The sequence below is a fragment of the Metarhizium acridum genome, assembly GCF_019434415.1.
Source record: "Metarhizium acridum strain ARSEF 324 chromosome Unknown scaffold_587, whole genome shotgun sequence".
In the NCBI taxonomy this organism is placed as follows: domain Eukaryota; kingdom Fungi; phylum Ascomycota; class Sordariomycetes; order Hypocreales; family Clavicipitaceae; genus Metarhizium; species Metarhizium acridum.
In genome coordinates, this window is record NW_027094049.1 from 502,328 (window position 1) to 527,547 (window position 25,220).

Below are 25,220 nucleotides of genomic sequence, written 5' to 3' on the forward strand. Positions count from 1 at the left end.
TAAGTAAATAATAGTATTTTAAACTAGTAGAGAATACTATAAATATTTAATAATACCTTTTAGGCTTATTAACGTACTCAGACCTCTAAATGTATTGTATTTTTTGTATTTTTTACTATACTGTATTGTATTGTATTCAGAGCATTAGAAGTAGTGTAGTTTTGTAGTTTTGTAGTTTTTGTAGTTTCGAATATAATAAATAATATTAAATCTAATAAAATACTTATAAGATTATAAGTTTCACGGATAAATAGTATGAATTTCATACTATAAGCTAACATAGAAAAGTGGGTCCTTATAAGCTCTTATAAGCCTAGAACTTCAAAAACTACAAAATGTAGTTTTTGTAGTGTAGTGTAGTGTAGTGTGTTTTTAGAAAATTACATAATCTAGTTTTTAAGCTTAAAATAAGCTAGAGGGACCCACTTTCTTATGTGAGCTAATTGGTTATAATATTAGCTAATTTATGTATTTATTATTATAATTCAAGTATTTTATTAGATTTATTATTAATTATTCAAGCTTTTTTGAAAATTGAAAATGTAGTTTTCTTGTCAATGCTCTGATTGTATTATAATGTAATATATTACAATACATTACAAGATTAGAATACCTATAAATGTATTATAAGGCTATAAAATATTTAATATTATAAATAAATGCTTATATAAGCATGTTATATATTAAAATAAAGCTAAAAATCACGTGATTTTAAATCTTTTAAAATTAACCTTAAAATGTGGATATTAAGCGAGATATTAAGCTTTAAAGTTATGTCTTAAAATAAAAAGTAAGTAAAGCGGGGCGAATTTTCAATTGCTTATAACTTTTTAATGTAGTAACTTATAATAGTAAAAAGTGGGGCTTTTTAAAGAGCTGATTTAGCTCTTTTAAATGATATAGAATTTTTCCTTTTAACCCTTATAATTAGCCTTATAATTTTAAGTTAAAAAAACAAGGGTCTTTTTTCCTTAAAATACATTTATAGGTATTTTACTAATGTAATGTAATGTATTTAAATACAATACACGAAAATACAATACAATACAAAATACAATACACAATACACTTGTATTTACTATATTCGTAAGAGCTCTGAACGTACTAGTAACCTTTTAAAGAATAATTAATATAATCTTACGAAAATAACTAGAAGTATTTATAATTATATACCTTAATAATATTCTTATTTACTTAAATACCCTTAAGAAATATAAATAATACGTATACAAAGTACTATAAACTTTATAAGATAATAAACTCTTAATCAAAGCCTTAAAATACTAGTTCTATTAGAATACTATATACTTTCTAGGGTACGTGCTTATATATAAAGAAATATAAATAAGCTTAAATAAGATTAAAATTATTAAGGAATAGCTTATATTAAAGAATCTAAAAGAAGTTAAAGAATTTATAGTATTCGTAAACTTTTACTATAAGTTCTTAAGCGAATATAAAGATATTTTATAATCTCTTATAAACCTAATAAAGAAAGAAGTTAGCTTTTAATAGAATAAACTAAAAGCTATAGTATTCTAAAAAATAAAAGATTTAATTACGTTAAAACTTATATTAAAAGTACTTAATTAAAATAAACCTTATAAGCTTAAAATAAACGCCTTAAACTTTATATTAGGTAAATAACTTAAATAATAAGATAATTAAGGAAAATTACACCTAATTATATTCTTCTTAAAGAAACTCTATAAACCTAAACTTAATTATAGGATTTATAATAAAGAACTTATAGCTATTATTAAGTGCTTTAAAGAATAAAGACATTATCTTATAGAAGTAAAGTATTAAATTAAGGTTTATATTAACTATAAGAATCTTATATTATTCTTAACTATAAAGAATTTAAATAAATAATAGATTAAATAGTATAAAACCCTTATAAATTATAACTTTAAGATTATATACTATAAAGGATTTAAAAATAAAAGAGTAAACGCGCTTAATTAAAGAGAGAACTTAAAATTAAATAAGTAAGTAAGTAATATACTCTTATTACGCGCTATTAAGGATAAGAACCTTATATTAAGCACCTAAGAAATTAATATAATATAGTAAGTTAAGCTAAATAAAATATAAATATATTAGATTATATTATATATTAAGAATAACAGCTATTTAAATAATTAAAAAACGAAAACGCATTTATTTAAGAAAGGTAAGATCTTCTTATATAATAAATAATAGTATATTCCTAGTATACTTTAAGAATAGCTTATTAAGGAAATATATAAGTACCTATTACACGAATATTAGGGTATAAGGAAAACGATTAACAGGCTAAGAAGATTATATAACTTTTTAAAAAGTAGAAAAATAATATAAGAAGTTATTAAGAAATATAACACGTGTAATAAAGTAAAATTAGCGCGATACACACTATACAAAGAATTATAACTAATATTACCACTTAAAAGAGTATAATAAACTTTTATAATCAGAGCATTGGAAGTAGTGTAGTTTTGTAGTTTTGTAGTTTTTGTAGTTTCGAATATAAAAAATTATATTAAATCTAATAAAATACTTATAGAATTATAAGTTTTACGAATAACTAGCATAAATCTAAAATTATAAGCTTATAATAAAAAAAGTGGGTCCTTATATACTATTATAAGCCTAAAACTTCAAAAACTACATTTTGTAGTTTTTATAGTGTAGTGTAGTGTAGTAAGTTTTTAGAAAACTATATAATCTAGTTTTTAAGCTTACAAAAAGCTAAAGGGACCCACTTTTTTAAATAAGCTGATTGGCTATAATATTAGCTATTTTATGTATTTATTATTATAATTCAAGTATTTTATTAGATTTATTATTAATTATTTAAGCTTTTTTAAAAATGAAAATGTAGTTTTCTTGTCAATGCTCTGATTATAATAGACTTTATTACTAAACTATTAAAGTTAAAAGAACCTATAATAGAAGTAGCTTATAATAGTATTTTAATTATTATAAATAAACTTATAAAATACGCCTATTACATTTTATATAAGGAATTAAGTAATACTAAGAACTTAGCGTATATATTCTTTAAAATAGTTATTATATAACACGAATTATTAATAAAGCTTATATTAAATCGTAATAAATTATTTACCTTAAACTTTTAAAAATACCTTATAGAAACTATAAAGATTAAATAAAGCTTATTAACGGTATTTCACCTATAATTAAATAAATAAATAAAAATCTTAAACTAAATACTCGAATAATATTTACGAAGCTATATTAACTACTAATAGAATAATTAGGTAGAATAGCTATTACTAGTATAATAGGCTTATAATAGCTTTAAGATTAATAATATAAAGATATTATTATTTAGGGTAAACTATAAATTTAACCCTATTATTAAGATACACGTGATATAAAATATAAACGTACTAGTAGCTATAGCGTATATAGTAATAATAATAGAAATATAAAAATACTTATAATAGAAATAGATATTTTTATAGAATTAAATAAAATACTACGCGAATAAAAAGAGATTACTAGCGTTAATTTTAAAGGAGAGATATAAAGTATATCTTATTCGTAAAAATATTAAAATTAAGTAACCTAGTAATAAGCTTAACTAAAAGAAGATTAAACTATTTCTTATTAAACGGAAAATCTCGAATATTAACTATGAATTATTATTATTAAATAGAATAAGAATTCACCTTATATTTTATATATTACTATTAGAGAAAGTACTAGATAAATTTATAATCGCTATAAATATTATAATAAAAGATACTAATAAATATAAAGTTAAACGAATACTTAAAGTATAAAGAGATATAAAAAATTATTATTACCTTATTAAATAAAAAGGATATTTAAACTCTAAAAACACTTAAAAACTAGCTAAAAATCTTATAAACTACTTAACGTTACTTAAATAGTTTTATTTCTAAGAAATATATTCTAATTAATCTTCTAAGTATCACCTAATAACTTAATATTAAACTTAGTATTTAAGGAATAAATTAAAGTAAGATTTAGATTCTTAAAAGGAGTAAAAAGAACCCCTATAATCTTTTAAAGCTATTTTACTTCTTCACGTTTTACACGCTTTAACTCTTTAATATTATTAATACTACGCGTAACCGCACGTATTATTTTCTTAAATTATAATTTCTTTTATTTTCGTAAATATAAGACCTTTTAATTCTTAGCTAAAGCACGCTTCTTAGCTTCTTTAAGCTCTCTCTTAAGCTTATAATATTAATTCGTAATACTATAAAGCTATTAAGGGGTTACCCCTATAATATTATAATTCCCTTACTTATTTACTATATACTTTATATAATAACTTAAATTAAAAATAAAGGCTTTATATTAAGGAAATTTTATATAAGCGTAATAAGCGTAAGCCTTTATAAGGGATAAAGATAGATTATTAATTATCGTAAAAAGAAGGTTATTCTAGTAAAGAGAAGAAGTAAATAAAGCTTTAAATTACTATTTTAAGATATAATTAATTAATATAATAGTATATAATAATAGAAGAAAGAAAACGTATAACACTTAAGCTAGCCTATTTTAATAGCCTTAAGGATAAGACTAATAAAGGAGAGGTATAATATTACGAATAATATTATACGAGAGATAAGACAAGACTATATTAGCTAGAATAAGCATAACCTATAGGTATAAGAAGAAGGTAAGAGCACGTAACTAGTCACGTAACCTAAAAGGCGATTAAAGAGGTTAATATTTAAATGTATTAATTAAAAAGAATTAAATTAATTAAACCTTAAGCTAATTAATTAAGGTTTAAAGGGATTAATAGTTAAGCTAATTAATCTAGAATTATAATAGAGAAGTAAACGGGTACTTAAGGAGAAGGTATTCTATTATAATTAAGTAATTTAGTTCTCTATTAATTAATTTAAGTAATAGTCTTACTATTAAGAGTTATACTCTTAATAGCCTTATTATAATACTACTTAAAAGCTACTTTATAGCATTTAACCTAACTTACTTCCTAAGAAATAGACCTACTATGCCTTAGAACCTAAGCTACCGTTACATTAAGCTTTTACCTTATTCTTTCTTTATTATTTAAGCGCGTAACTTATTTTATTACTTACTCTTATAATATTCTTTTATCTTTTTATAATTCTCTTTCTTTAATAATTAATTAAGCTTTAAATCTTTATATTTAATAATTACATATTATAAGATTTTATAGTTCTTTACTTATTATTTATATCTCTTTAATTAATTACCTATTAAATAAAGATACTTTAACTTTAATTAACTCTTATTATTATCTTTATTATTCTTTATTTACTCTTTATTTTCTTATTCTTATACTTATTAAGATTATTTCTCTTAATTAAAGCATTTCTTAAGTATTATATATATACCTTTAATATTATTATACTTATACTTATACGTAATAGTAAGTGTATAAAATATTAACTTAAAATTATAAAGAGTACACTTATTTTTAATTTCTTAAGCTTTATTAATAATAATTATATTAAGTATAACTTTAACTTATTTAAGCTTAAAGTAAGCTTTAATTATATTAAGAAAATTATAAATAATATTAGTTTCTTTAATCTTATTAATTTTATTATTTTTAACGCGTACGTAAATCTTATTTTATTTTATATACTATTAATCTTATTTAATATTTACGTAATAAGCTTTATTAAGGTATATTATATATAACCTATAAGTTTTCTCTTATATATTAAAGTTATATAAGGTAAGTTAACTCTTAACTTCTTTAATTAATTACCTTAAAGTATAACCTTTTAAATATTAATTAATAAGGTAAAGTATAATAAATTTATAAATACTTAATTTAATAGTATATATAATTTACTTATAAATATTACGTGCTTTAATCTCTTTACTTACGTAAGCTTTAAGCTTACTATTATATTATAGTTATATAGCTTAAAGAGTATATAATATAATAAAGTTATTCTTTACCTTAAGTAAAGGTTATTAATCTAATAAAAGGCTTATATAAGCTTTTATTAAAGTAAGTTAAAGAGAAGTAAGTAATATATTAGCTAAGTAATTTAATTAATTAAAGTTTATAATATTTTAAAGCTTATTAACTTAAGCTTAACCCTTTAATACTTTATATTAATTATACTATTAACTTAAAAGCTTTAGCTTAAGCTTAATAAATAATTAAATATTTATAAAAGTAATATTAATATTTATTAAATACGTAAATATAATAAAATAAGTATTAAAATAATACCTTAAATACTTAATTTTTTTAAGTAAAAGTTATAAGAGATTTAAAGTTCTTTTAAGCTTATAATTATTACACTTTAAAGAGTATTAATTATAATAATAATATATATATATAAGTTTATATTTAATTATAAAAGAGAGAATTATATATACTCTTTTTATAAGTGCGCTTATTATTAGGGTTATTTACTCGTGGTTAAGAGTTTACCCTTATCTAATTATGCGTACGTAATTTATACCCGTAACAAGTAACCCATTCTAACAGGACCTTAGCTAATGTGCCACCGTACAACGTCTCCACTTCTGCGGCTGCACCAGACGTCACAGTGCCTCCAGGTCTCACAACGCATCGAGCATTCAAGGCGTCCGATCTTCAATCCGAGACAATGTTGGAGAAACTGCGTCATTGACAAGGGCATTCAAAGCTGCTTTGCATCATCTACAATCATCCGAGATTGAGACACGTTGAATGGATCCCCACATTGCCAGGACTACCCGCTGACCACTGCTCCCAGTCTCTACCTCGTACCAAGTTTTTACACAAAGTGACATCACGAACCACCACCGGCTGCATCCAAAGCGCTCAGTATCCTCTGCGTAACCCGCCCCTCCGGGGACAATCGCCCCAACGCCAGAGCAAGCTCCTCGGCAGCCCTCGCCAAAGCCGCATCCGAAAGCGGCTCCAGCGCATCCAGAATAAACAGCACGCGCGTGGTATCGTCAGTCAGCGCCGTCCGCGGACCCTGCCGCCAGTTCCAGCGGCGACAAGTGATGCCGGCATCGTCACACCAGATGGGTTCCCCGGGCGCGGCGCATTCGACCTGTGCCTCGCCGCCCGACAGGGTGCGGAACTCCTCCCGGCCGCTGGCGCGGGTCAGAAACGGCGACCCGTCGTACCTGTCGGGGTCTTCGCCGCCGAGGCGAACCTGGTGCTTGGCCGAGACGGCGTTGTAGATGTCCGTCGGGCGATTCACGCGTGGCAGGCCGCCGGCTGCCGCGGCGCGGCGGGTGAGTGCCTCGAGGCTGTTGCGCGTCTTTTGCGGCTTCGCCGCATAGGCCCTGTACGTTTCTCGCCATGCGGCAATGTGCGGGATCCCGCCGACGGCGTGTTTTGCCAGCAGGTGCTTGGCTGACGCCTCGGCTTCGAGGACGAGGGCCTCGCTGCCGTCGTCGCTGGGGCCGGGCGGGACGCCCTCGACGACCATGAGGAGGGCGCGGTAGTCGGGCCGTAGCTTGTAGATTTCGGGAGCGACGTGCGCCGACTGCAGTGTTGTGTAGAGTTTGCGAGACTGATGGAGGGTTGGGTGAAAATCAACAAGATACTTACGACAGTGGGGGTTTTCCCTCGTACCGCTCCACCAGGTCTGGCTGATCAGCAGCATGATAATGTGTTTAGCACGTTTTCGCGGATTACTTTTAGCTTCTAGAATTAACTGAAAACTTGGCAATTAAGCCTTTTACAGGCATTTACGCGGTCCCTATTAGCTCAATACATCTAGATGTCATGAACAGGGGGTCATGAATGATGTGGGTTCCTATAACCTTATGTGTAAGTCCCTTACTAAAAATGGGTAAGCGCCATAATTATGCGTGTTATGCAGTGTTTCCAGCCGGCTGACGGTCAGTCGCGGTTATAGGATCAGGGCCCAAAAATGGCAAGACGAGACAATAAGCTGGGGTTGCAGCGTTTTAAACAGGGGCGGCTGAATTTGTGCTCTGTAGTTCCTCCAGGCACATCTGTGTATATTGGGCGGTGCCGAGGCGTATCATTTATATTGGCCTGCCCCACATTGACGCAACTTGACGGGACGTTGACATGGGGCGCGCATCCATGCACGACTCCATCAAGGTTGCGGGTGGGTTTTCCCGATCTAGATGCGGCGACTCGGCCCGCCCACTTATTACTTGGTTTAGTCCATGTACGCAGGTTACACGACGACTCCATGTGTACAATATAGTCCGTGCCTGGCGCCTCGTCCGGTCAACAGCCACGGCTTCGCCTGCATGCCGGGATTCCCCCTTGCAGTCGACTGTGCCATAATACCTTCCAACCGTCACTGTCACCATTTGAAGTGCAAGTACGAGTGTAGGTGTAGTGTGAAATGGTTGATTTGAATTTGGCAACCCAAGTGTTGTATGAAGATCCAAAGCTCGATTCCGACTCCGTGAACCACGTCCGTCAAGAATCAAAGAAGAAAACAAAGTCGTACTCTCAGAGATTTAGGCTCGGGCCATTCCCCAAGGTACCAGAAAGAAAAGGTCCCAATCCGTGCATTTCGTCCATGTTCCATCAAGTCCACCACCAAATGTCAACCACAGAAAATGTAACCCATTAAAATCCACCCAAAAAAAAAAAAAAGGAAAACATCCCAATCAGACTTTCTCCCCACCAATGCGTAACAACCGGTAAACCCGGCAGTAGTCGCGGCATCCCACGAAATATAATCCCGGGAAGAAGCTCCGTATTAGGCAACGTGGCACGCCGTCAACATTTGCGACTGTATATCGACCATGCGCCTCCGTCGCGGAGAAAGACAGATACATGTCGAGAGAGAGGGCCGTGGGAGCTGAGCGCCAGCGTACGTCTGAAGTCTTCGCTCGAAAGACACCCGAATGCCACTCTGCTAGCTACCTAGCTCAAAGCCTGGCACATCAGCCCAGAAGGAACTGTAATCGACCTCAGGTCCAGTATACTCGTGTGTCAAACTACATCCAACATGTTAGCTTAGGACCGAGATGCCGCCGTCGCCACAAACAAAGATGACGAATTTCCACTCACTCAGTAAATCTAATTCTACCCGAATGGTGTTCAAGAATCTGCTCCTCAGCGACAAAGGGATCAAGTGGTTGACCATCATATTCAACATCATCCCATGTTAACACGACGGAAAAGAGGGAATCATAGTTTAGATATTTTTGGACTTGGATACTGGTTGGAACTGGAAAATGTGAAGCTGTGCGTCAATGTGCATATTAGTTACAAGCCCGGCTCCCCTTTTGAATTGTAATTGCTACTTACAGAACAGTGAATCCACCTGGGCTCTCACATTGGTAAATTGCGACAGGTCTTCTACCCATAATCTGATGCTGAAATTGCGTGGTACCTCATACGTTTCGTCATCTGCGCCTTCATCATCTGGCTGTTCGGGGCCGTCGTATTCGGAATCGTCGGATTCGGAGTAATTGTAATCGGAGTCATCTGCGAATACGTAGTAACGGTCCAATTCGTAGTAATAGCGGTGTATGTCGAAATCATCATCCTCTATGGGGGACCTGGGGGCCTGGGGGGAAGAAGAGGAAGGGGGAGGCGGGGGGAGGGGGGGTGTGTCGATCCTATGAGGCATGGCGACGGTGTGAAAGACTTGTCGTGGCTTTCCCAACTTGATTTGTATGGCGCGTGTGCGTTTGTATGTGTTGTGTTGAACGGTATTTAGTGAGGTTGTCGGTGGTCGAGAGTAGAAACCTCAAACTGGAGGAGGAAAGAGAGCCGTTATATAGACAGTTCTGTCATTCCATCATTCTATCGCTCCGTCACTCCACCACTCCATCATTCTATGAGTCCACGAGTCCATGCAGCCATGAACAGCCTGGAATCATCTTTGCCGCCCACCAAGTCGGCACCAGCAAGACTAGAAATGAGGCATGAAGTGAGAAGTGAGTGGAAATACGAAGCCTCCTGGACACAGCATATGCATATAGCATCCAATACGTGGACGACAACCCACATGTCCATACACAGGTACTATCACAAAGCCTTTCCGCAGCTATTCAGACATGCCGCGCGCCTTTGTACGTCCCCTCCTGATGGCCGGCCTCGCGTGTTCAAAGAATATGCCCCAGCAACCCAACGCGGCAAACGAGGAGCATGTATTTTCAGGCCTCAAGAAATGCATGGTTGCAGTTTCGTTGGGCTCATGACTGGATTCGGCAAGTGTTCACGCCGAGTTCTGCACTTTACGAGGTGGCATCCTATTGTCTGGCGTAGCACACCACAGTGTATGTTTCTTTGTTGCATTGCAAGCACCATCCAAAAATAAAGATGCATTCGAAAATCTCTCAGTTACTCAAGGCTTCAATAGTAGAGTCTAGAATGCCATGCAGACTATTGTCGTATACAGCCGACTGCTGCAAGAGAGCAGAGTGGTGTGTGCCTCGACACCCATTTGGCGTTTTGGTGACCGTCAACGGAAACATAAGCGGGAACAGTCGCTGTCTAATTAGAGCGCCTTCTTTTTGTGAAAGTGACTGTTCTTACCATGGTGCTCCCAGGAACATCCTGACTGCACTGGAGAGTAACTCCTCCGGTATACTTACTCCCTGACTGAACCGAGGGACGTCAGCATCGGCGGATGGTGTCATGCCAGATGGTTCTCCGGGGCTGGACCGCGCGGCATGATTTTCTAAACAGCGTGACTTGGCCGACGTATATGCAGGAGCACTGCGCTGTTCGGAGCGAGTCTGTAAATCAGGAGGAGTAGGTTGCGGCCTGCAGGTATACGTTGAGACTGCGCATGAATGCAAGCAAGGCCATTGTGTTCCGGATCCTGGCCTTGGGCATGAATCTTCGAAATGAAAGTCGAGCCACGGTCCGAGAGGCCAGTCTGGACGCATAGAGGCTGTGTAGAAGTGAAAGCAGGGCCATGGGCCGGGCCGTGCTGCATGCTGTTCAGAGCGAGTGTCCATGGCAGCGAGAGCAAGCCCATGGTCTGGAAGCCCCGGCTGGACGCACCCGAGACTGTGACAAGCGAATGCGAATCCGACGTCTGGAGAAATTCGGCCCAGACAGTATGCCGTGACCAAGACAAAGAGACGTTGCCCCTGATTTGTTCCGGCTATCCGTGGCCATTGTCGCCTGTGGCTCACGTCGAAGCACAGACGGAGATGTTTGCTCACTCCCACGAAACAAAGCGGCATCCTCGGGCAGACGAGGATACGGTAATATGCGGCCGGAAAATGCACTAGATATGTCATGTTGGACAGGTATACCTGCAAAACCAGAGCTCTCACCCGGCAAGCTATATTGGAACCGTCTGTCCTGATCAAGATGAACAGATGTCGGACATGAACCCTCCTGGCCACGGGTGCCCAACGCCGTATACAGTTCATCTGGAGACGTGGACAGAGGCGGTTGTGCAGTGCAACCAGCCGCGGATGTATGTAATAGCTGACCATTCTTATCGAATGTCAGTTGCGGACTTGAGTAACCATGCTCGTTGACTCTGCCCGTAGAGCTGGATGGATCGTCCAGCCCAGCCGCAGTCGATACGTCGCGTCCGAACTGAACAGCAGCAGCCAGCAGCGGTCGTGTTTTCCATTCACCTGAGCCGCGAGTTGTCTGTTCAGGAGTATGCCCGTCAGGAGGTGGAAGTTGAGCCGTCAACTACTTGCCCCTCCAGCCGAGCCGCTAGTTTTCTCTTCGATCCGACATCGATGCTTCACACAATTTCCCTCCGTGTTGAGTCGTCAGTTGGTCCTTTGGTAGTTCGTTTATATTGGTATGAACCACGACTCTCCGCACTCACGGCCCCTCGGGCCAGGCCGGCCGCTATCTCTTTAACAGTTTGCTCACATTGATATGAAGGACAATGTAAATAAAGACTGCTCGATCCTCTTCCTATACAAGCTGAGTTGGCAACTGTCACTTTAACAGTCTGTTTACGTTGATACAAACAACGACTCCTCACACGCTTTCCCCCCGAGCCGAGTCCCAAGCCGTCTCTCCAATAGTTCATTTACACAAATATGAACAACCATCTCTCGGCCTCCTATCCCCTTGAACCGAGCCGATAGTCTTCCGTTTAAAGCTGACCAAACTCAACGTCTAGCAGTAACCTTCCTTGGAGGAACCCAAATCGCCCAGGACAATCCAACGCCCTAGTCGACATCAAGACTCTCAATCAACGCCTTATTCTCATCGACGACGCTCACTCTGTTGGAGTGTCAAAAAAGTCACCGCCACCATGTATACCCCGTGCCCGGGTGCAGTGTTCCTTACCGCCAGGGAGTAGGAATGCAGACCACAGGATGCCCGAGCATCTGTCGGCAATCGCGCCACGCAGCACGGCATTCTTCCCGGGAAGTACACTGCACGAACCACGCTACTTTCCCGTGTCTCGAGACGAGCCCCGTCTTGATCTTGGTGAACGTCATCGTCAGCTTGACCACCCCTGTGAAATCCTCCCCCTTCCCGTCCCAGTGGTCGACCTCGTTCTCCGCGTACTCGAGCCTGATGAGAGTGTCTCCCATTTCTGCTTCACCGGGAGACATGGTGCGCTGCTGAGCCGATATTTGTCGCGACTTGGTAAATCTGATACTGCAATGCGTTCCAAAGTGGATGTAGAAGAGGAGAATAAAACAAAACAAAACTCGTGGCCTAGGTGAGCACTCTCAACATCTGCTTTGCCGCGCAACGCGCCGTGAATCGGGGTAAAGCAAAGTGCAGGAGCTGGGCGTGGCCGCAGACTGCTTACTGCTTGGACTACTGCCGGGCCTTCCTTCCAATAAACGTACAGTAGTGATGGCACGAGAGACAAACACGGAGACCTTGAATTGTATTGCGGTGCTGGGTGCTTACCTATGCGGATACAGCGACGGCGCTTAGAACATGTAGGAGATGGCGGTATGCGGCCAAGTGCCAAAGGGAACAATTTTAAGCTGGATGTTGGAGATGTTTGGCCAAGGGCCGCTATTGATGCATCTTTTTGCTTCATATCTCAATGGTTTAACCAAATAGTAATTCGTGACATTTTGTCTTTTGGATACTCGTGGTTTTGTCTGGCTGTCTCCTGTAAACTAATCGTCATGACAACTTGAACAGCCACAGAAACTGGTCGTATTTACTCAGCTTTGAAGTATTATCCTCACTAGGTGATTCTAGCGACGTCTCCATATATTGCCTGGCTAAATTACCAAATTTCTTCGACTCTGGATCGTCCGCCATGCTAGTGATCTGAACCGGCCAATCCATCTGAGCTTGCTCGAGGCCGAGAGCTTCCTCCCCCCCTATACCCTATAGTTTCAATCCTGGCAAGTTGCCCGAGTGTATGCAAGTCTCATAAGACTGGGGCTACGTATTAGCCTGGATATGAAAGGGAAGTTGTTTTTACTTACTTCTTTTGGCAAAGCTTTCGGGGTCGTTGACCTACCTTTGCCAACTATACAATGCCCATGCCGTGTAATTCCTCGCGTCACGTAACCTGGTATTTTCCATGACAGAGGTCGGATTGAATAGATCAATCTTGTGGGCAGTGGCACATGCTTGGATTGTGTAGGCGTATCCAATCTTGTCAGCCCCAGTTTCGCTGTAGATGATGTGGAAAACAAGAGCAGCCTGGATGGTCGTTAGTTTATCGAGACCTTTCTCATACTCCCACAGCCTCTTGGCCTCTGCCAAAAAGCGGTAACCTAGGGCTTGAGGATTCCAAAACTCGGTACGGTCATCAAGGCCGCGATAATATTTCTAGGCCCGCCATGCTCAATCAGCGAATAGGTTCTGGTCAAAGATGCCGAGGGGGATATACTCACACAAGACAGGGAAAGCAGCGCATTAACAAGTAGAGACGAGCACAGTTCGTCGTGCATCTTGGACATGTCCTCGAGAAAGTAATCTCTTTGGAATGTGGTCCACCAGTAATGATGCGCTGAGCAGTCTTCTCATCAACAGGTCATCAGAGCTGACACTCGTCCATTTTGATGGCACAATGGAACTAAGCCGAGTATCGATTATATTGGCTGCATGGTACGGCATCAAGTATGGGGCGCCAATTTCAGAAAACGCATCGCCCGGCAGTTGATGCGAGGAGGGAGCTCCAGACGCAGCAGCATCTCTCAGTGGTAATGGAGGAGCCCACTTGTATATCAACGAATTCAGATAGACATTGTACTGAAGCAGGAGACAAGGAGGCAGGTTCGAAGAAAGTGGGAACTCGTAGCGATACCCCGTCTCGGGTACGAGAAGCGATTGTAGAAGCAAGTCGCCGCGTTCGACCGGATGGGCAATGTCGTCTGCGTTTTCGCCCCTCTGTATCTTTTTCACAATGGCTCCCACATCAGCCTCAGACCGGGAGCGAATTGCGTCAAATATACTTTTTTATGTAGTGCTGTGGCTCTTTAGTTATTCGTACCTTGCATTTGAATACTTTGGCTTGTGTCTCACCAGGACCCTATCGTAAATGCATTCCACATGTCGCCGGATACACGCAGTGCACGCAGGGCGGCCACCGCTGCACTAACATGGCAAAGATTTGTTATTTTGAAGAGGAGCCACCTGAGAAAAATGGGGGAAACAAGCCTTGGAGAGTGTGGAAGCATCACGCTCTTACCTTGGTTTTACGCTTTCGACATGCTGTGCAGGCTGCTGTCACCGGAGATGACTGCTTTATCCCAAGACTACTAGAGGCGATGCTACGATTACCAGTCGATGGAGCAGGAAGAATCGGGCAAAGTTTCGATGGATTGGGGGTTGATTCCGACATGCTGTAATGAACTGCGGAAAATACGATTCGAGATGGAAGAATCGTACCGGTCTTGATATGAAATCTGAATATTGAACCTGGCGTGGCTACTAGAGAGCAACGGAAGGTCCCCGAGGCGTTGAGCCAATCAGCCCCGCGCAAATTATGCATTCACGGCAGATGAATATGAAACAATTTTATGCTTGGGATGTCTCAGTCCGCCGGTTGTGTCATTCATGGTTGTACCAAACTGCATGTCAATTGAGACAAAATGGGTGTTTCCTCCCGGCTCGGTGCACCATCTGCACACCCCATTGTCTAAATATGATCCTTGAGTCTACTTGTCATACAGAGTCTCAATCAGGCTGTACTTTGAGTTATCCTTTACGCAATTCTCGCGGGACCATTATTCCCGATCAGAGCCTAGCTAGGACCTGGCGGGCGCCCAAGTTTGTCCAACAACTCCGCCATATCGAGTTTACGACTTGTTGTCCCTGCAAGACATGTAAGCAATCGAACCACGCCTTTCAAAGGATCCTAGCGGTAACTAAGCCGTACTTATCCTCGAAGGGATAGATCACTGCAGCCAGCCCAGAACGGGCCAGGGCGGTGTGACACGCCATGGCTGTTTCGCAGCCTGCATGCGAACGTATCTTTGTTATCCGTATCTTCAACGGGTCCCATTACTGGGTGAAATGATGCCAACAAGGTGAACAACCTGGATAAGACATCACCGCCTTTGCTTCCCCTATTGTAAGCAACAATCTCTTTCGATACGGCCAGGACCATGTCAAACCCTGACGTTCCCAATGATGCATAAACGAACGTAGCAATGACAACTATTGACATTTAAAATTCTTTTACAACAGGCTTACTATTACATGCGCAATATTCACAAAAGGTCCGGTGGAATAGCCATCGTATCTGGGCTGGACAGGTATTACTCCTGTGAAGATGTAGGTATTTTGTGACTTTGCATCCTGGGAAACTCGTACCGCGATACCCGCTAGATTTCGCATAAGGAAGTATGAGGATCACTATTAGCTGCTTAGACAATTGCATACATGGTCCGGGGCTCTCTTCTCATTTACTTTGTAGGACTACGTACAACTCAGCATCGACACACGTTGGCCCCATCTTCATCATGACCATTGTCCAACATGATCTCACCATTTTGTAAGCTACAAGGTCCCCAGAAAAATAACCTCTGCCACGCGCTATTAGCGGAAATGTATACATGTAAAAAATCTACCCGTCCAGGCTGTCGCCGGGTGTGTTTGGCTGCACTGGCGGTGGACGTTTAGCGAGTGACAAAAGAGCACTCTTCGGCTCAAAATTCAGAGCCATGAAGCGAATATTTCTGTTCATCTCAAACTAGATATAAGAGTGACATGGAGCAGCCAGCGTCATTGGCAACTGTTCATGAACAGGAGTGAAAATGTGGCATGTCGCGTCCACATCCAAAGCAGCCCGTCGAAGGGTCCAGAAAAACTCACAAGCTTCTTGATCCAGTTTTCAGATCTGCCGCTTTCGACATGTTCGAATCTAAATAATTATGCTCAAGAAACAAGGCTGCAGAATGACTGAGGCCCAACTCTTAGTTGTTCAAAAAGTGCCGCTCGGCTCATTTCAAAGCCGTACCCTACTAATATGAGCAAAGCGTAAACTTCAATCTTCATGACCAAGATAGAAGCCTGCCCGGTGTAGATTTTCTCTCTCTTTCTTTGTTCGCGTCAAGCTCATTCGCCTCTTTTGTTCGCTCAGCCATGCAGCTCGGCTTCTCTGGATAGTGGTAAATGGAGATATTCTCTGCAAAAGATGCTGAATGCCAGAAACTAAACAAAAAAAAACAAAAGAACCAAGAGCTGCAGAAACACTGCTCTCGAAACTTTGCCGCCGGTAGATGTCTCATATCAGAGTACAGCCTGTGGCAAGTATATTCGCATACCATGAGTTTACATTAATCTATCACAGTGTACTATCAGGTAGCGAGCGATAAACGGGTTCCTGGTGCGATCAAGTTCCTCTCCTCTGCATGCTGTCAAGCGTAGTGAGTCTGCCAGGCGGATCGCTGAATATTGGAGGGAAAACTGACAGACAAGTAGAAGGTTGAGCTAAATAACCACAAAAAGCAACCGTAGCTTCCGTGAGGCTCAGTTTTACAAAGATCAACAAAGTCTTAGAGGATTTATAGAAGATTCTTGTGTCGGGGAATGTCTGGGACGGAACAGCCGGCTGTTCTACGAGTCCACTTCGCCGTCGGGATGCGGATGCGAAAAGCACTGTGCTTCAGATATGCGGTAAACAAGGTATGGCTGATCTGACTCCCGATTCTGACCCTTTCACTTTGCCTTGCTTTAGTTTCAGCAATTTTTGGCTAAGCTGCCGTTGTAGTCAACATCGGACCTGTTGGCGCTGGATCTGGCGGCATTGTTGGAACCCCTAATATCATTTTGTGGTCTCGTAGTTTTTGGTCTCACCATCGCAGCTGAATCAGGATATAGAATCCAATGCGGCGTTACGTCTTTCAGTTTACCAAGGATAATTGAAAAGTGTAATACATAGTGTATCCCGCTGACCCCAGCCAGACGCGAGACGAGACGACTAATTGTCGCAAGTATGTCCTAAACCAGCACCAAGTGTAATGCTAAAATTTCACCTAGATACTTGATATAACATTAGACCCTGTCTTATAGCCCTAGAACTTTATATGACCTTGTGTTTCCATGAAGTGCGAGTCCGACATCGTGGACCATGGGTCACCCTCGTTGCATCTGGTCATACTAGCTGCTCACAGCAAACAAGAAAGTGCCTCGCTTCACGGAAAAAGAAAATACGAATTGCTATCAAAAGATCCATTATTTGTGTCGACGACGACAGAATATGCGATTGCTGCACCCCGGTGTCCAAGGGCGGTTCTTGAACACCACCTGCTTCACACAACTCCCAAAGAATAAAGATTTGCTGGCGAATCAACTCAACTCTTCGTACTAAGCGCAATCACACTACTCCTTGAGATCTCGGCGTTGCTCATTCATCTTCTCCTAATAGCTTCTCATCACATTAGACAAAAGGGTACGAACTAATGCTAGAATAAGTGGCACAGCCTTACATGTATCCCTACAGAAAAAGCGAAAACTCAATGCACAACTAAGCAACGCAGAGTGAGAGGGAACACATCAATCTTCCATCTCTTATAGACATTCGACTCACGGAGGAGTGAAGAGAAGAACGCATATGCTGAGATGGGACCAAAGTTCGTCCATGGTGAATTGCTCAACCAAAACATGCTTTCTCTGGTGACTTGGAGGACAAGGAACAGAAATTTTGTCAAATGTATCTCTCTTGTAATCATTGTAATGGTCCTGGTCCTGTTATGCCCTTGAAAACCATCCTTCCGGATGATGCCGAATCCCCAACGCCATTGCGCCAAATCAATGTGTTTCGTCAGTCATCACTTCATGTTCGTGTTGCCCCTAATCGCATAGCGTTAGGTATATTCCAGATTCATCATACACAGAGAGCCTTACTGATCCAGCCCCAAGTAGTCAGCCGCAGCTAAAAGTTCCAAACACAGTTCTACGGGAATGTCCATATCGGGAACATCATCGCTATTTCGGTAACGGTACCAGTAGTGGAAGTACTCGACCACTTTGTCGAGAACCATGCCACTGCAATAAGGAAGGAGAAGAAAATGTCAGCTGCCGGATCGTGCAACGTCGAGGCAGCGAGGGCCAGAGCGGAAGGGCGGGCCAGGGTATTGAGCATGCCCTGACCATCAGTTCAAGTGTAGTGAACAATCAAGCAGCCCGGCCAGCTAAGAAGCGGCGTTCTGTCATGGACGGATGAACATGGTGTTGCATCGTGATTGCTCTGTCTTCATCCTACTGGCCAAGGCACAGAAACAGATGGAGGATCATGCACCACTCACTCCGGCTGCCAAAAGCTTACCTCATCTCTTGAAAGACACAGCGTGCATCCTTAGCCTCGGCGAACTGGCCTGCACCTGCTGTGAGCTGAATTGAACTCAAGACATCTTGGGAATATGCAGCAAAGCGATGGCATTCACGCACTTCGCATATCCAACATGCCCTTGATGATAGGGCTCACCATGGCAGCCTCGCGCAGGACGACAAATTCGAAGCCATCACCTGATACCAGAGTGACATACCTGCTCGGCGTCTGCAGCATCGCCATGATGGGTGCGTGGCGAGGAGGCAGATTGGACGGAGTCTGCAGGCGTGACGGGGAGAGTGTGAAAGGACGAACTTGGAACTGCTTGCGCGAAAGTTTTAATGGTCAAAAGTGGGTCATTTTGCGTGCCAGCTGAGGTACCCACACGGTCCCATTTTTCCACACAGGGACCTCCAAAAGCTTACTGTCGGCCGGCGCCCTCTCATTGGCCAGCGTGTCTCAGTTGCCTCGCCAACAGATCGACGCCCTTGTTTCGGCTGCTTCACCTCAACGTTCGCCCGCCATTTCACTTATTGCCCAGTTCAAGCCCGACTAGAGAGAAGCACAAGTGCAATTCTCCCACACCTTTCCACCTTCACCTCTCTTTGTTTTCGACATTCTCAGCGTCGACCGTATCATCACCATTATCCTCACATCAACATTTGCCATACTCACCCGCCACTTGGTGAAGCAGATATAGACCGAAAACAATCATTGGCGTCGCCCTCGACACAGACCACCTCTATTATTCCCATTCCCGCCAGCCGGCAAGCAGCATTCCAGAGGCTGTCATCGAGTGAAAGTGGGTTCAAGTCGCGTCTGAACCCTTCTCTTGGCGCAAACGACTCTTTTTTTGGGTTTTTTTTTTGCTTTCTGCCGCACGTACTTTCAGCACAGCGCATCGGGGATGGCTTCGCAGTACAGCAATTCATATTACGCACCGGCCAGTAATGAGCAGCCGAGGCGACAACAGCGCACGCGCTCGAGCAACGGAACTGTCAGTACCACAGTGAGCTCGTCCTCTGGACGGGAGTCTGCAGCAACTCATATGACGGACGTGCCATCCTACTCGAAGAAGATTGTCGTGGTTGGTGACGGCGGTTGTGGCAAGACGTGCTTGCTTATTAGCTACAGCCAAGGCTATTTCCCAGAGGTGAGACGAAAGCGCCTGCGTCATTTTTATTTTTTTTGTTTTTGCATGTACCCACTGACAACAATTTTGGTAGAAATATGTCCCAACTGTTTTCGAAAACTACATCACCTACCCCACACATGGTCCTACTGGAAAGACTGTTGAGCTGGCATTGTGGGATACCGCCGGCCAAGAAGAATTCGACCGTCTTCGCCCTCTCTCTTATCCCGAGACGGACTTGATTTTCGTCTGCTTCGCGATTGACTGCCCGAATTCACTGGACAATGTTCTGGACAAGGTACTTTTCTGCTGTTGGACCAACTGTAACATGACATTGTTGATGCTGACAATGCCTAGTGGTACCCCGAAGTCCTTCACTTCTGCCCGTACACCCCGCTCATTCTGGTCGGCCTCAAGTCAGATCTGCGCTACAAAAAGACCTGCATCGACATGCTCAAAACCCAGGGCCTGACACCAGTCACCACGGAACAGGGACTAGCCGTTTCCGAGAAGATGGGCGCTCAGTACATGGAGTGCAGCAGTAAAGAAATGCGAGGAGTCGACGAGATCTTTGAGCGCGCCATTTTAACAGTTGTTGCCAATGACAGGCGGAACCATGACGCCATGGCATCCGGCTCTGGTAATGAGAAGATGTTGCCAATTCCCGGAATGAAGCCGCCCAAAAAGAAGAAGAGACGATGCCAGATTCTTTAATGGCCCCTTGTTGATAACCGTTTCCAACCTTCAAAGAGCGCGATCAATCATATAGGACTGGCCTGTCGCATACAGAATCGTAATGACCATCGCATGAGATCTCTTCGACGCTTTAACACTTGTTTTTTCCTTTTCCTTTTTTTTTACGATTGCACTTGTTACGAACAACATGGACACACTTTGCCTCGGGGGTAGAAGAAATAGCATGATCGAAGGCAGGGCAGGTATCCTGAGCTTGAATTATGCTTATGCTCTCCCGAGGTTTTTGGTACATAGTACGTCGGATTAGGCGTGAAGGTGAACCCGAGTGGAATGGAGGATATGACGGACGGAATGTAGGAGACTGCGGGAGTCGTGGGAACTACCTATACGGAATGGGTTGCGAATTTTGTTACATGGTATATTTGCATTTTTGTTGCTCTCGTTTTCATTTGTACGATGGCCTGTTGAGTGTAGGTTGGGTAGGGAATTACAAAAAAGACATGGAATTATTCGTGTCGTCGTGTGATTGTCCCGACGTATGAGGCCTGCTCATGCGCGTTCCAATCTGTATTTATACCGTGATACATGTTTTTTTCTTTCTCGCAGATTGGTATCATTCATGTCCTTCGTCACCAGGTGGCTCCGTCTTTTCGCCCTGGTGTTTTGCTTCATCCTTTGCCATGACGTTTTCGAATTGTGACCACAGTGCTTCGACGGAGGAGAATTCATTGCCGACCTATCTTGTTAGGCTGGGCATTACGGCGAAGCTTGGAAAGAGGTGGGGGCCTACTTCTATGACAGATTCAAGAGACCGGTTGAGTTTATTGATGTTTGCGAGGACGTGTTCGAAACTCTGGGCAGTGAGTTAGCTTGTCTTCATTGGCAGTCTTGTAGTTTGCAGCTGGAGGACAAGCGGTGGGACGAACTAGTGCGATGTCGCCGAGCAGTGCTTCGCGCTGTTGTTCGAAGTAGGACTTTTCGCGGACGGGGTCCATTTCGGAGGTGCGTTGGCGCTTAGCCATGTCGTCTCGTCCCGGACACGGCCTGATGCGCAGAGAGTTGCGGAAAAGGTGTGCGCGATGCAGAAACGCGTGCTGGGATGGTGGGGGCCTTCGACATGACAGCATTGCTCACGACTTTGTTGTGGGGCCAGCCTGTGAGGTCTCCGGTTCTTGTCCGCCAGCGATCAAAGTGCAAATGTTTGTCGTAGGCTTGTCATGGAAACATCCATTAGACAACGATGGATTAAGCGGTCTCATCTCAGAGCCGGATAGATGCGTCTATATACAGGTACACGAAACCCACTCGTACTCGTACACACAACGACTTTTTCTTGTCCAGTCGCATCGTAATCATCTTCGACTTCCAAAACCCGCCATGCTGGAAAAAAAAAAAATCCTGAAAATACAAGTGGAAAAAGATTTCTTGTCTACCATCATGAGAGGAGCATTATACATCTTGACCCAACGCCGGCCCTTTGAAGATTCATAGTTTTTGGTTGATTTTCGCCCATAGTAGTACACTGACATGCGTTTTATCCACAGCCGCACGCTTTTAATATTTTATAAAGAGGTGGCGTCCACGCATTTTTGAGAGGACGGAGAAGCGGTAGGTTGGTGAGTTAGAAGAGTGGAGGAGTATATGTTGTTGTTGATGATTGAAGTTTAAGCGTTCTTGACGACGCCGACCTTGGCGGCACGCAAAACACGCCCATTGAGCTTGAAGCCCTTCTGCTGGACGTGGAAGACGAGATTGTTCTCCTTGTCGGGTTGGGGCGCCATAAAGGTGGCCTCATGCTCGTTGGGGTTGAATTTTTCGCCTTCCGGGTTTAGCCGCTCCAGGCCGTGCTTGGCAAGAGTCTGCATCAAGATGTTCTCGGTCATCTTGAGGCCGTCGTACAAGTTGATGAGGTCCTGACAAGCTTCATCCTTGGCGGCGAGCTTCTCGGATGGAACCATAGTCAAAGCACGGTCCAGGTTGTCAACACTCTCGACGAGATCCTTTGCGAACTTTTGGATAGCGAATTCTCGGGCCGTCTTGACCTCACGCTGAGTGCGGTCTTGCAGATTGCGGAAGTCAGCAACGGTGCGCATGCATTTATCCTGTTACAATTGTGAGATATTATTCAGAAGGGAGTGTAGCCGGTGAATATGCGGCTATGAGAATCACAGATTTTTACCTTCCAGTCACGAGCTTCGGCGTCCTTTGCCGCGAGAGACTTCTTCAGCTCAGCGACAGCATCCGTCTCACCGGCATCCTCTTTCGCCTCGGCTTTCTCGGCTTTCTCTCCCTCTTCCGGTGCCTCCTTAGCGTCGCTATACCACCGAGCCGCTGCTGGCTGGGCCGCTCTTGATGACCACGCAGCAGGGGCTCTCTGGAATTGAGTTCGCAGCAGCGGCTGGCTGGCTGCCAGGCGAGGAGCAGAGCGCAAAGCTCGGGATGAGGTAGAGAAAGCCTGGCGCAACATTGTGGGAGGAAATATGGCAGAGATGCGGAGGGGCGGAGGGTTCAATTGTGAATGCGCAGTGAATTGAGGGTATCGCGTGAGCTGGGAATTGTCTTTACATGGCTGCTCTGAAATTTCAATGCCGGATAACGGAGGCAAAGGAGGCAGCGGATCAACTCCGGGCCGTCCGCCAGTCCGTCATGGAAGGTAACTTACCAGCTGCTAATCCGGAGCTGGTTGGTGGGTGCAGCCGCCCGACCAGGCAAGGCGGCTGTTGGCTGGGGCCTGCGACACGCGCTCTGTGGCAACCTGGAAGAAGATTGGAACTCCAATCAGAGCTCCTTCCAATTCGATATCCAGCATTGCACCTCATCATCATCCACATACCCGCCTCACGCAACCTGTCTTCTGCCAACAGCCCGACCGTCCCCGTCTCTAACGAGCACTTTCGGCCGCTTTTGCTTCCGTAAAACCCTCAAGTCCCCGTTAGCAGACGTTCCTTCGCCGCTCCACCTCCAGAATGGCGGCCGCCGATTCAAGCCGGCTCCAAGAAGCCCAGAAGCTTGCCAAGACGGACCCGCGGAAGTCTGAAGCCATTTACAAGGAAATCACCTCCAAAGCACCTGCTGCCACGTCGGACGCGGCCACTCGCGAGTACGAGTCGGCCCTAATCAGTCTGGGAGAACTGTATCGGGACGAGAAGTCAGTGGCCATTGGATGACTGCACGCACGGGGGGACAAAGCCGTGCTGCAACATCAGTATTTGAAATCGCCGCTAACCCATACCCGCAGGAAGACACAGGAATTGGTAGATCTCGTTCGCGAGAGCCGTTCAGTATTTTCGTCCTTTGCCAAGGCAAAATCATCAAAGCTAGGTAGGCGACTTGCCAGCCTCCTGTGTGACACAGAACCAATCTTGTCTAACCATCCGTCCCTAGTCCGTCAGCTGCTCGACCTCTTCAAGGAGATACCCAACAGCACCGACATCGAAGTACACATCACAAAGGACTGTATCGAATGGGCCACCGCCGAGCGCCGCGCATTCCAGCGCCAGGACCTCGAAGTCCGCCTTGTTGCACTCTACATGACCAAGCAGTCCTACTACGATGCGCTTACCCTCATCAACAGCCTTCTGCGTGAGCTGAAGCGCCTCGACGACAAACTCCGCCTGGTGGAAGTCCAGCTCCTCGAATCAAGAGTGTATCATGCCCTCGGAAACATCCCCAAGGCCCGTGCGGCCCTGACCACGGCGCGAACAAGCGCGGCGAGCGTCTACACTCCGCCCCTGCTGCAGGCCAATCTAGACATGCAGAGCGGCATGCTCCACGCCGAAGACAAGGACTTTAACACGGCTTTCTCCTACTTTATCGAGGCACTTGACGGCTACGACAGTCTAGACGAGAGCGCCAAGGCCCAAGCCGCTCTGCAGTACATGCTTCTTTGCAAGATCATGCTCAACCTCGCCGACGACGTGAACCAGCTCATGTCCTCCAAGCAAGCAGTCAAGTATGCCGGCAAGAACCTCGAAGCCATGAAGGCCATTGCCAGAGCACACTCGAACCGCTCCCTGGAGGAGTACGAACGTGCCCTCTCCGCTTACCGGTACGAACTCGGCAGCGATGCCTTTATCCGCAATCACCTCCGCCGATTGTACGACGCCATGTTGGAGCAGAATCTCATCAAGGTCATTGAGCCATTTTCCCGCGTCGAAATCGACCATATCGCCAAGATGGTCGGTCTCGACACCCAGCAGGTTGAGCGAAAGTTGTCGCAGATGATCTTGGACAAGGTCATCATCGGTGTGCTGGACCAAGGAGCAGGCTGTCTCATCATCTACGACGAGACGCAGCGCGACGAGTCGTACGACGCAGCACTGGCAACAATTGACAAGTTGAGCAACGTGGTGGATGTGCTGTATACAAACCAAGCTTCCATGCTAGAGTAAACATAAGGGTGCAATAGTGTTCTTGTATTGTAATATGTCACGGTAGATGAGGCGTTCAAGAAGGCTCGACCCTATTATCAGGGGAAAAGTGATGCAAACATCTTCCTGTCCAAAGACGACTGATTATCCTTTTTTCCAAGTGCAATATCTTGCTCTGTATTTTAATCCGATCCTAGCGGATCATAATAGGTAGGTATCTTGTGGGGCAAAAAAGAGAAGGAAAAAAAAACCATTTCTCAACCATACAAAGTGGTATCTGTAAACAAAGTGCTTTCCGCCAGCGCCGTGCCTCCCAATTTCCTTGTATCCAAGAACCACAACATAAAAAATAACCAAGGAAAAAGACATATTCTTCATCATCATCAT

General features: G+C 42.9%; 8 protein-coding genes across 8 annotated transcripts; 2 read left to right on the forward strand and 6 right to left on the reverse strand.

The window, feature by feature from the left end:
• Positions 1-6,382: 6,382 nt before the first annotated feature.
• On the reverse strand, positions 6,383-7,741 carry J3458_021940 (uncharacterized protein). The gene has a single exon (XM_007815363.2). It carries the CDS (start codon positions 7,608-7,610, stop codon positions 6,780-6,782), a length of 831 nt encoding a protein of 276 aa, XP_007813554.2. The 5' UTR covers positions 7,611-7,741; the 3' UTR covers positions 6,383-6,779.
• A 1,262-nt stretch (positions 7,742-9,003) lies between these two features.
• Positions 9,004-9,572, reverse strand: J3458_021941 (uncharacterized protein; the record flags this gene model as incomplete). The annotated part of the gene is made up of 2 exons (XM_066122840.1): positions 9,004-9,182; positions 9,248-9,572. The coding sequence occupies 2 exons, from the start codon at positions 9,570-9,572 to the stop codon at positions 9,004-9,006; spliced, it is 504 nt and encodes a 167-aa protein (XP_065972060.1).
• A 2,530-nt stretch (positions 9,573-12,102) lies between these two features.
• J3458_021942 (uncharacterized protein) lies at positions 12,103-12,495 on the reverse strand (the record flags this gene model as incomplete). The annotated part of the gene is made up of 2 exons (XM_007815361.2): positions 12,103-12,157; positions 12,224-12,495. The coding sequence occupies 2 exons, from the start codon at positions 12,493-12,495 to the stop codon at positions 12,103-12,105; spliced, it is 327 nt and encodes a 108-aa protein (XP_007813552.2).
• A 4,870-nt stretch (positions 12,496-17,365) lies between these two features.
• Positions 17,366-18,913, reverse strand: ELC1_2 (elongin C). Its single transcript, XM_066122841.1, has 4 exons — positions 18,755-18,913; positions 18,633-18,681; positions 18,212-18,352; positions 17,366-18,157 (listed from the first exon to the last, which is right to left on the reverse strand). The coding sequence occupies exons 1-4, from the start codon at positions 18,876-18,878 to the stop codon at positions 18,136-18,138; spliced, it is 336 nt and encodes a 111-aa protein (XP_065972061.1). The 5' UTR covers positions 18,879-18,913; the 3' UTR covers positions 17,366-18,135.
• A 158-nt stretch (positions 18,914-19,071) lies between these two features.
• Positions 19,072-20,966, forward strand: rho4_2 (RHO4 protein). Its single transcript, XM_007815359.2, has 3 exons — positions 19,072-19,788; positions 19,862-20,065; positions 20,125-20,966. The coding sequence occupies exons 1-3, from the start codon at positions 19,543-19,545 to the stop codon at positions 20,479-20,481; spliced, it is 807 nt and encodes a 268-aa protein (XP_007813550.2). The 5' UTR covers positions 19,072-19,542; the 3' UTR covers positions 20,482-20,966.
• A 110-nt stretch (positions 20,967-21,076) lies between these two features.
• Positions 21,077-21,590, reverse strand: DAD1_4 (Dolichyl-diphosphooligosaccharide-protein glycosyltransferase subunit dad1; the record flags this gene model as incomplete). The annotated part of the gene is made up of 3 exons (XM_066122842.1): positions 21,077-21,199; positions 21,254-21,316; positions 21,390-21,590. 3 exons carry the CDS (start codon positions 21,588-21,590, stop codon positions 21,077-21,079), a joined length of 387 nt encoding a protein of 128 aa, XP_065972062.1.
• A 537-nt stretch (positions 21,591-22,127) lies between these two features.
• mge1_2 (GrpE, mitochondrial) lies at positions 22,128-22,930 on the reverse strand (the record flags this gene model as incomplete). Its single annotated transcript, XM_007815357.2, has 2 exons — positions 22,128-22,565; positions 22,643-22,930. 2 exons carry the CDS (start codon positions 22,928-22,930, stop codon positions 22,128-22,130), a joined length of 726 nt encoding a protein of 241 aa, XP_007813548.2.
• Positions 22,931-23,429: 499 nt separating this feature from the next.
• On the forward strand, positions 23,430-24,854 carry RPN6_2 (26S proteasome regulatory subunit rpn6; the record flags this gene model as incomplete). Its single annotated transcript, XM_007815356.2, has 3 exons — positions 23,430-23,611; positions 23,702-23,784; positions 23,848-24,854. The coding sequence occupies 3 exons, from the start codon at positions 23,430-23,432 to the stop codon at positions 24,852-24,854; spliced, it is 1,272 nt and encodes a 423-aa protein (XP_007813547.2).
• Between the last annotated feature and the right edge of the window lie 366 nt (positions 24,855-25,220).